This window comes from Macrobrachium nipponense, chromosome 20 (assembly GCF_015104395.2).
Source record: "Macrobrachium nipponense isolate FS-2020 chromosome 20, ASM1510439v2, whole genome shotgun sequence".
Classification (NCBI taxonomy): domain Eukaryota; kingdom Metazoa; phylum Arthropoda; class Malacostraca; order Decapoda; family Palaemonidae; genus Macrobrachium; species Macrobrachium nipponense.
The window spans coordinates 34,021,235-34,033,348 of NC_061089.1; the positions used below are offsets into that span (position 1 = coordinate 34,021,235).

The window sequence follows — 12,114 nt, forward strand, 5'->3', positions numbered from 1 at the left end:
GCTTGAGCCACAAGAAAAGCGAGACGAAGCCTCAAACGATAACGCTGAAGATCGGAAGTGAAAAGGGGAAAAGTTAACCGTTTGTACTGCGATAATGTCAGATGAAAATAATCTCAAGTTATTTGGTGGGTCAGATAATCAAGATGATATCTTAAAGCTTACAGTAAGCCCACATTTAACTGTGTTAAAATAGTTCGACGTTTCTTAAGAACATTACTCTTAGAAACATAAAATGAAAACTAAGATCGTTTCTTTTGCAACAAGGAAAGAGTTGGTAATTCTTTAAGTTTTCATCATTTTGACGAAACGTAAATACAGATAAAACGGAAAAGAGTTGGTCAAAATTCAGGAGGACTTGAAGAAATCGAGAAGAAAAATAAAGATAGATAGGTTTAAAAAACGTTAGACAAAGAATGCGCAGATGTATCGATGGAGATGATAATAAATATAGATAGGTAGATAAACATAAAAAAAAATGCGTGGCAATGAATGCTCAGATCCATAGACAGATAAAAGCAAGAACACAGATAAACGTAGATACGAGTAGATAGATAGATAGATAGATAGATAAAGAGAGAGAGAGAGAGAGAGAGAGAGAGAGAGAGAGAGAAGGCTAAAACCGAGAGGGAAAGCACTTCCCAGCACCTAACACAACGGGTACACCTCGACGTCTGGAGCGTATCTTTCTCATGATGCAAGACCCCAAAAAGTGAGGGTGATTCTTTTATCATGGGAGACAGAGAGAGAGAGAGAGAGAGAGAGAGAGAGAGAGAGAGAGAGAGAGAGAGAGAGAGAGAGAACAACCTTTCATGTTTAAGCTATCACATTTGGTATCTTTATAAACTTTTTGTGAGTGTATTTTTTTGTCATTAGCGAGATTAAATGTTCATTCTCAGGTTTCTGAGAAACGAGGAAGAAAGTCTTGGAAATTTTTAGTTTGAGGAATAACTGACATGCGATGAATCTGCATTATAGAACTTTGTTTAGATTCCCCTTTACCTTGCCCTTTATCATTTCCTATATTAATAATCTAATGATCGACGTAAACTTTATATTTTATTATTAACTTTATTGAAAAACGTTTAAACTCCATAAGAAAAAGACCTTACTTAAAACTTATTAATTGATGTAATAAATAACTATACGCAACCACTCCATAACTTCAAATATTCCTCACAAATTAATGTTTCGGTTTGATTCCTCGATGTCTTAGACAAAAGCTGAGGGCGACGGCGACCTTTGACCTAGAGTTTTGACGAAAACATATGGGCGCGTTTACACAGCTGTTGCGAATGGAGGTTATTAGCGATTTATCTGAACGTTTGTCTAAAACAGATCGTCCAGATTTTGATTTCATCGCTGGATGTTAGAATGGAAAACATATTTGGTGATTCCTTATGCCATTTCACTCGCTCGATGGATGGTTGATATGTTGCAGTGTCTGACTGATGGTCAGCTTTTAATGCTTTGCACTTATAGAGAGAGAGAGAGAGAGAGAGAGAGAGAGAGAGAGAGAGCTCCGTTATCTATATTTGTTATGCCTTCTAGGATCTTACTTTGGAGGTTATTAAATATATACATATATATATATATATATATATATATATATATATATAGAGAGAGAGAGAGAGAGAGAGAGAGAGAGAGAGAAAATGATAATATTCCTTTGCAAATCAAGATAATATCTTATCAACTAGGTCAGGAATTCAAAAAACCTTGTCCCTGTATTGGTCTGGTAATCATTGTAGTGCATCTAATTGTACTTAAATATAAATAAATTCTTTATTGCATGTGTACATTATGCAACGTATTTGACCTTTCCACTGACCATATAACCACGCTTACCCTCATTTTAAATTTATTTCTTATTTACAACCCTTTATCTCCTTCATACTTTGCCTTGATTATGAGCCAAAGTAGGCTTTATATCTCGTTGTATGGGACGGGATTCAGGCCTGCCTGAGGTAGAGATAATGTTACCGTTGGCATTATTGACCCCTCATTAGGCACTGCTAGGAGTGATCTCGTACCTCATAAAGAACATCATGGTCAGTTATGGTATTATCAATGCTCATATTTCATTCCTCATTTCTCTCTCTCTCTCTCTCTCTCTCTCTCTCTCTCTCTCTCTCTTATTTACGCATTTTGGCTCTCAGTTAATGAGATTCAAGACATTTCTGCGCTAAAACATGTGAGTGCATATATGCATATATATATATATATATATATATATATATATATATATATATATATCATATATATTATATTATAAATATATAATATATTTATATATAATTTATATAATATATATATAATATGTATATTATAAATATATATATATATATATATATATATGTATGTATGTATGTATGTAGTATGTGTGTATGTGTATGTATGTGATGAGTATGTATGTATGTATATAAAACAATAGAAATTTCAGCAAAGATGAATAAAGAAGGCAAACTGAAGGGAATGAAATAAATCACTGAAAAGTGACAAAAGAAAGAAGTAGTCGAAGTAAAGCTCGAAGGGCCTCGACAAAGCTCCCACTACTTATCGAGGAAACTGAAGAACAAAATACGAGATGTAACGTAGCAGCAGTGAATTTGCAATTCTTATTAAATATCTGCTTGACCAGTAAAGGCAGTATCACCAGTGTTAGTCATGTAATAATTTCTCATATTCTTGTTATTTTCGAAATGTTATATTTAATGTATCCTTTCAATCTCCCGCCGATAATATAATTTCACCGGTTTTCTGGAATCTTTTAAGCCAATTACGTGAATATTTCCTTTTGGTTTTTGCAAACCAAATTCCCTTGGCTGTCTGAATATCGAGAAAAATGTTATATTTCGTATTTTTTTATGTGCACAAGAATACTGATAGAATTAGAGTGAGAACAATGTAAAGTTACACTTTTTAGCTGTTTGCGGTGATCTCTCTATCTACTACCTATCTGCTCATATATCTATCAACTTTTATTCCAGATGTGCTAGAGGGAAAACCTGTGAAAAGGATATACATCATAAATTAATATTTTTGTCGTCTGCAATTCACTTCTTTTCAGCTTGTGAGACTTCACAAGGATGACTTTGCAGAAATGTCCTGTTTAAGACCTGTAAACCTCCGAGTTGTTGTTACTCACCTCTGAGCTCATCCGCGCGGACGTATCGTATAAGTCCTTCTTGTCCTTCGACGCAGCTGATGAAGGCAAACACCCACACCGCCGCCAGCAAGCACAGCACTCGATTCATGATTGCCTCTGTTTTTCTTTTCAATCTCACACACACCAAAGCAATTAGTGGACTAAAATCCAATTGATTTATGGAGCGCTGTCAGGTAAACGTTTTGGGAACCGTGGTCCTAAATCTACGGTAGGGAAATTCCTGTACGTTTTGTCTCGTCGGTTCCAGCTGTACAGCCCTTCGTTTCGGCTTGTTAACAAACTAATATGGCACTCTTATCCCAAGGAACTCAGTCACTGCAGCGGTGAACACTGATTGCTTAATAGCGCAAATTCACGTCCTGGAGGAAGATAAAATCCACATGGAGAAAGCCTTTTGCAAACAATTACACGAGAAGCAAACGCACACAGGCTAACGACGCGCGACTCGGCTGGGAGATAAGCAGGCAGGTGCGTACTGCACGGACGCTCTAGCACATGTGAGGTCTGGAAGGGTCCCTCGCACGGGCTGAGTGAGTGCCACTGACTCTCTCGCGAGGCCCTCTCTCTCTCTCTCTCTCTCTCTCCCTCCCGAACCACCTTCACTGCCCCTACCCCTTACCGTCCGTCTGACATCTCACCTGCCTGACCCTACGTTCCCTGGAGAACGTATAGGGATGCTCCCGGGATAATCTCTCTCTTTCATTTGCTAAATGGAAATGAAGGTACTTCATAGGGGAAGGGTTGGGATGATTTAAATATGAAGAGAGAAAAGTGAAAGCTGCTGACTCGTCCTAACAGAGATGTGTCTAGATTTGTATGCATATGCTTAAAGGGCGCGGATGTAGCACCTACGCAGTGTGCATGTAGTGGAAAATAAGAAATGAATGCGTATAATTGTATCTGGGTGTATGAAAGCTTGGAAAAATACACAAATATCTCCATGCACACCTCACTCATTAGTACACACATACACGCGCGCGCGCGCACACACACACACACAGACACACACACACACACACACACACACATATATATATATATATATATATATATATATATATATGTGTGTGTGTGTGTGTGTGTGTGTGTGTGTGTACGTGTGTGAGTGTGTGAGTGTGTGTGCGCGCGCGCGTGTATGTGTGTACATAGGAGTGAGTGTGCATGGAGATATTTGTGTATTTTTCCAAGCTTTCATACACCCAGATACAATTATACGCATTCATTGTATAATCTATTTCTATATATATAAAGATTATATATTATATATATAGATATTATATATATGTGTGTGTGTGTGTGTGTGTGTGCGTGTGTGTGTGTGTGCGTATGTGCGTGCACTATTTCGCCCAGTAGGGTGACTCCAGAGAGAGACAAACAGATCCTTTAACTGATGGATCAATGATAAAATCCTCGGACATTGTGCTTCTCAAACCGTATACTGTATACTGTGACATTCTTCCATCATCCATATTAACGTTTATTGTCTTTTTATTTCCTTTCAAAACCTTTCAAATAACTATTATTGTCTGCACTTTCTCTTCACTACCTAAAATAACTACTGTATCATCTGCAAACATCAACTATTCCTAATTCCTTATCTGATCAATTTTCTTTCCGCAAAACTTTGATTTGGCTCCCATCATCCTTCTTCCAATTTCTCAAATCACTCCATCTGCAGTGATATTGAATCGCCATGGAGGTATCACATCCTTTTTAAAAACTAAACGGGTCACTCTCCCATCTAAATGTTACTTCAACAAACGCCTTTTCTTCCATCATAGAAACTTTTGATTTCTCTTAATAAATTAACTTCTATAGTTTACACTCTAAACATCATATTATCCCCGTGTGACTTCTATGATAAGCTTTTGCTAAGTAATTGAAAGCCACATAAAGCTATTTCCTTACTTTCAGTAATCACAAAGAACTTTTTATAACAAACATTTAATCCACCTCTATTTCTGGTCTAAACCTACACCGTTGCTCCCCTATCAATTATTCAGTCATGTCTCTTACTTACTTACACAATAAAAACTCCCACCACAAATCTTCCGTAGGGTAATAATTAATCCTATGATTCTTTTATTTCTACAGTTGCTCGCGTCACTTTTAGTTTTAGGCAACAGAACAATTATTCCTCTCACCCATTTCTACAGAATATTTCTCCCATCCAGATAAACCTTACCAACCCGGGTCAGGTAAGAAATCACTCTAATAATACCATACTGTAGGATCTCGTGTAATCCCATGAACTTTCTTTCCCTCCTTCAACCTCTTAATTGCCCTCCTTATGCTCTTGAGGCATTTTGACGGATACTCCAAAACTTGCACTTACACTATCGTCCCTTGCCTTATTTAGTTCTCTCTCTCTCTCTCTCTCTCTCTCTCTCTCTCTCTCTCTCATCTTCTAGTAAATCTTCAAATACACATTCCATTGACCCAACATTGCATTTACCCGAGACAGTATGTCTCAATTTATGATTTTTTTTTTTAAGATCCACTAGTCTATCAACCTATCTCTCTGCATGTATTTTATGTAGGACAACTTAATCTCTTCCAAATTATCGACCACCTCTCCTTACATAACTGATATAAATATGTACCTTACCACCCACCCTCCCTCCCTCCATCCGTGCAAAACACACAGGCATGTCAGCGACTAGGAAATAAAGTCGAAACCGGTCCAGACCTACATCCAGTCACTTATTTGTTCACCTGTGTGATGTGATTACAACCGCGTACATGCGCACGCACGTACACACGCACACACACACACACAAATATATATATATATTATATATATATATATATATATATATATATATATATATATATATAATATACATACATGAAGGGTAATATATTCTTATTTTCTGACTGCCACCATCTCTAAACGGTAGAGAGCTTATGATGTAAGGGACATGTACATAAAAAAAAGTCTCGAAGACTAAAATTTAACTACGCATCTATTTTTGGTCACTAATAACTCAGCGAGCTGTCTGTGTTCTTTTAGCGTTGGAGCTTTTCAACCGACACCAGATTCAACAATATTTGCTTCACGTCTAATTATTCATGGTAAAACTTATCAAACCCTCGTAGCATTTTCTCGGCTCTTGTTTGTTATTTCATGCTGGAAATCATTCCATTCTAGAGGCCATTATTCTATGAAATTTATAATGAAGAGATATCACGTCATAATATCTCTCCTAGCAATGCATTTTCTTCTCATATACTAGGGCGTTTGGATTTTCCTTGCTATATCTGCTTTTCTTCCATATTAGAAAATGCCCTATCTAATCTTATCCCCAGATCAGTCCAAGTTTTTTAGCCACTAAATCATTCCATCCACTCAGCACTTGAATTCCTTGTGAATTAAAAATTTAGGTATCTGCTGGTGTACCTAGTAAGGTTTTGAAGTCGAGTGCCTCTAATTTACAGCTCTTCTTCAGATCACTCTCGTAATTTTCATCAGGTTTAATTAGTAAAACGTCCTTGATGAACTAGTTCTCAGAAAGAAGTTCTGCCTGGTCCCACTTGCTGTTTCTATGGGAGACATGTTTCTAAACTCAACGTTCAGGTGCGTTCTCGAAGATTTTCGTCATAAATAAATATTTTGGATACCAAAGCACAGCTAGTACATCAATATCTATTAAGAATGACTTAACTTGACATCCAGCCATTTACTGAGGAGGTTGGGGCGCCCCTCCCATGATATTATTGAATTGTCTTGTCTGTAGCCGAGTTAGTTTTCTGTCCATCTTGGCGGCAGTTTTTGCTCCAGACTTTAACCTTGATTTTTGCAAACCAGTTTCTCTTCAGTCTTAAGTTGATCCTTCGGACTCGGTAGATGTTTAAAGCAGTTCATTTAGTTCTTCTTGCTTATTCTTGTCACATGGAGTTCGCTAGAGGCTTCCACAATTGCCTTTACGTTTCAAACGTTTTTCATTATGAAACCTCATATTTTCTGAGTATGATGCAAATTATATGTATACATATATATATATGCATATATATATATATATCATATATATATATATATATATATATATTATATATATATATATATATATAGATATATATATATATATATATAATGAGAGAGAGAGAGAGAGAGAGTCAGACTATGATTTAGATTAATTTCAATAGTTATCGTTCGTTTTCTCATTAGCTCAAAAAAAAAAAAAAAAAAAAAAAAAAAAAAAAAAAAAAAAAAAAGACAGTACAGTGATTATTCAAGATTTTTCTGTGGTTGAAAATTTGTGTTCTCATAAACCCGATAGAGTCTACTTCTCTAGGCAATAAGTCTGCCGTTTTAAAACTCGTAATCAAAGACCTGGAAGAAAAAAAACGCCTAAAGACTCCCAAAAGTTGATCATCCAAGTACTAGAGTACGAGGTCCCGTCTCTCATGATCTTTCAAGAAGATAAATAGAAATAATTTCAGAATATTCTTAAAGTTCGACAATTATTTCTCTCCTATTTCACAACCAGAAGAAATCCACAAAATCCTCTAGAACCTAAAGAGGCGCTAGTCACCTTGAAGTTCTATAACGAGTAGAAATGCGTTAGGCAAAAGTACCAAGATTCTGAGGTACTAGATTGCAGGCACACGCATCAACGAAGCATGAACTGAGAGAGAGAGAGAGAGAGAGAGAGAGAGAGAGAGAGAGAGAGAGAGAGAGAGAGAGAGAGTGGAAATTCAATGATGCAGCGGTAGCCCGAGGAGCTATTCCCTCAGATTTATAAAATAATAATGATAATTATCTGAAATGAGGTCACGCTCATGCGTAAAAACAGGAAGGAACACCAACGCGCTAAGTAACTTTACGGTGAGTGAAGATGTTCATCAGTTCATATGTAAAAAAACGCTTCGAGAACCTTAGATAAATTATGTTCAAACAAGCACAAAGTAACAGTGGTAGTTTCGACGAAGTACGAGAGACCGATTTCCCCGCTAGTATTGAACAATTCAATTCCCTTTTAAACACTATGATTTACAACAATAGGTAATTTCAACGTATGGACTGAATGATGTCAATTATAAGCTGACATCATTTTTGAACTGCAGTTCTAGTTTCCATTTGAACACCCCGAGCGTTTTCCCATTGTTTTTATGTACCATGTGTCAAAAACACAGCTGTGCAAAAGGAGAACACCCGTCTCATGACTCTTATTGTCGCAATGTAACCACTGTGCTGGTGGGTTGCCAACAGGACTACTTTCACTGCTCTCCTATGAAAATATTATTGTTTATGACAAGACCTGATTGTAAACAAATATTTTGTATTGTCATCATACATATTCAAAACAATATGCCAAGGAACTTGGGGTATCACAATATATATATCATCTACAGGTCCCAAGTCACACTGTAATTAGTTGCAATTTCGTGATAAGCAAACAATGGTCATCATATGCAATTTTATTTGTTGGTATAATTGACAATTTAACTTCAATAGGTCATATTGCTTGCCATGAAAGAACTAATTGAGTCTTAATCGTGTTGCTCTTAATGTTTTTGAAACACGAAGTCCACCTGCGTTATTAACCATTGTATCATAAACTCTTATGAAATCAAAAAGTATTGATGCTAAGCCCTAAATAGGAAATGCTTTCATTAAAAGAAATTTCCAATACAAAATACTATCGTCGATTCGCACTGTTCATCATTTTATAAACTACCACTTGTTGAATATCCTTTCATTCCTGCGAATATAAAGCTCGTGTTTGTAAATCACGTTTGGAAGCTTAGTCATCCTGTCAGTCTACTAGAGTCGCACACCTGATTTTGGATGATATGAGCGTTGTGGAAGTGTAATCACCATTGAAGCCTGGTTTTCCAAAGAAGGGTGAGGGCACATTTCTCAACACTGCTGGAAAGTCGTCCACTGAACATTCTGTCGAACCAAAGTTTTCAACGTTGTTAAAGAATACTCTTCTATCTATTTGGAATTTTATAGAAATAGTTGCTTAACATTGAAAGCCAGAGCATGTGCTCTGATGAACATTGTAGTTTTTGAAAAGTATGATAAAGTGCTTTAATAAAGAGAAATAAATTTCAGCACAGACGTTACATAATGTAGTTGCACTGCCATGTAATCATTGCAACATATATATTATCAAAAGCTTTTTGAAATCCTCGATTATCCTAAACGTTTTGTTCTTCTGAATAACGATGATAAAATTAACAAAAGTGACTAAGAATGATGAGGTTTTTATCGTATTAATGAACAGAGGGTTGAGGTGAAAGTATCCAACATCCAAAAATTGCATGGACCGTCGCTGAATTTCATACGCTGTACAGAAAACTTGATTGCGTTGAAGAAATTTTGGCACATTTGTTACTTGTTACTTATTGTATATTTTTTTGCGTTTTATTGTTATATCCTCTTATTTGCTTAACTTTTTTAGCACGCGTGGATTTTATTCCTTGAAAAGATCTTGAGTCAATGGCGCTTTTGGCTTATTGACCCTAAATGTGCGCACGTTTTCAGCATCAGCTAAAACAATAATTAGATTCAGTCATGAAATAATTATACTCGTTATCATTATGACTCCTCGATACATAAACATTCAAGAAAATTCGTTAAAGTTTAGATAATATTGGTACCAAAGTTTTCAGTAAAACACACACACATATATGTATATATATATATATATATATATATATAGATATATATATATATATATATATAGATATATATATATATATATATATATATATATATATATATATACAATATATATATATATATATAGAACATATATATATATATAGAACATATATATATATATAGATATCTATATATATATATATATATATATATATATATATATATATATATATATATATATATATATATATATATATATATATATATATATATATATACAAATATATCCTCCTATATGAATATTAAGCCTTTCCGGTATGAAATGATGATACGAAACGCTTGTTAGGAGTAAAACTGTGTCGAAAGCTGCTGTCATTTAATCACACTGATTTAGAAATCAGAACCTACAAATTCAGGAAACCACAGTTCCTTTAAGGAATAGATCGCTTTTATCGTGTTGGATCCCTTTGTGAAAGGCAGTCCTTTGGATAAATCCTTCCCCTTTCACTGCAAAGATATAGGAAGTCATTGAAGATGAAGAGGGATTTCTCCAAGAAAATGACGGTTAAGGAAATGACCCTCCTTTCTGTACACAGGGAGAGATTGTAGTGGAGGAAATGACCCACCTTTCGGGGAAATCGCACAGAAGGAAATGTTGATGGACCTGCAAGTCAATCATGAGCCTGCATGGAGGATTATGAATCTTATTGTAGTTACTATGAAGTGTAGGAGAGAGAGAGAGAGAGAGAGAGAGAGAGAGAGAGAGAGAGAGAGAGAGAGAGAATTAAGAATTTCAAAACCTTACTGATTCAGTTATCATTCTTAAGGAAGGACAAGACTGAAATTTATGCTCCAGACATGTGAATAACACCGCGCCCGAGGGGAGACAGTAAAGATTTTCATGGCCACTGTGATAAATATAACTGTTTTGTGGAGATAACTAATTATATGGTTCTATAAACTAAAATGCGGGAGACGCATTATTTATACCGTCGTTCACGAAACATCCTGACGCTAACTTTCGAGCCTCGTTGTGACCCACTGATGGACAAAAGAGGACGTTTCTGGTTATTAGGCTCTGCTCCATACTGAACCATTAACGTGGACCTAAATGTCCAGGGCATGTAGCTTCTCCAGGGGGTTCTCTTTCGACTTAGCATAAGCTTTTAAGCACCAAAAAGACAGCACACGAACGACCTGATCGTTGATTGTCTACGTAAGGATATTCACGTCTTTGCTCTTCATCGTGACGTTGAACTATTTCTATCAATATAGTCAATTTTCACCTTCCTTTTACACATTTGCAGTTTTATTTATCCTGATTTAACTGCAGTCTCTTTTTTACGTATTAGTTCTTTTGCTATTTCTTTCGGACATGAGCCTTTTATTACATGGAGACGTGTGTAAAATGAATGACCTTTTGGAACTTGTTTTCTAGTTTGATCTGTCTGTTGTGCCAGTTCTCACCGAGACATTCCCTTTTACTTTTGCCTTCTTCATAGACGACTACCTTCAAGCAAAGGCAAATGGCCAGTGCACATATGCATAAACAACTCCTTTCACAAGGCCAGTGCCAACACTCTAGAGTCTCGTCCTCAGATATCCTCTGAAAATCGATAAGTGAAACACTATTGTTCTCGTAAAAGGTCGAAGGCTGCCGCCTTGCGGAAGAACCACTTGTTTCTTTTTCATATTTATTACATTACTGGGATTTTTGTTTTTTGTTCCTTTTTCCATCTTTTATCATTTATTACGTATGTGAAAGCTTGATTAGCAAGTTAGATGCCTGTATTTACGGAGTGTACCAAAGGAACGTTTGCCCAACAACAACAACAACAGCAACAACAACAATAATAATAATAATAATAATAATAATAATAATAATAATAATAATAATAATAATAATAAAATAATAATAATAATAATATAATAAATAATAATAATAATTTAATAATTTTCTAATTTACCATTTGTTATCTCTTTTAGAGAGAGAGAGAGAGAGAGAGAGAGAGAGAGAGAGAGAGAGAGAGAGAGAGAGAGAGAGAAGTTATGATTAAATTTGCCTCGACATTGGAACAAGTTTCTGTATTATATAGTTTATTCCAAGGTCAAAAGAGGAGAGACTGGTCCTCCAGTTTTCAAAATATTCGATCTGTCGATGTTAAGGAAACATGACGTCAGATGTCTTGGTCTCCTATTCAGGAATGTCAAGGTCAAACGACCTCGTATTATTTCAATTCCAGGCAATAAGAAATCATAGCAGTAAATAATGACATAACAAACTCGATTGTATAAAGTATTATTTTGTTTTGTGTCAAAGGCATTTAACTTTCAC

The 12,114-nt window shown here is 35.7% G+C and overlaps 1 protein-coding gene and 1 long non-coding RNA gene across 4 annotated transcripts in view; one reads left to right on the forward strand and one right to left on the reverse strand.

The window, feature by feature from the left end:
* LOC135224726 (uncharacterized) overlaps positions 1 to 3,683 on the reverse strand; it is a 146,568-nt gene extending 142,885 nt beyond the window's left edge. Inside the window, exon 1 of one of the 2 annotated variants that reach the window (XM_064264041.1) lies at positions 3,146 to 3,683. In XM_064264041.1, the coding sequence (XP_064120111.1) occupies positions 3,146 to 3,254 (109 nt within the window). In that variant the 5' untranslated portion in view covers positions 3,255 to 3,683. The remainder of the gene's footprint in view (positions 1 to 3,145) is intronic. The other variant, XM_064264030.1, reaches the window with a different exon arrangement.
* The window catches only part of LOC135224736 (uncharacterized), a 150,716-nt gene that overhangs the window by 136,742 nt on the left and 1,860 nt on the right, over positions 1 to 12,114 (forward strand). The gene's annotated exons all lie outside the window — the stretch shown is intronic.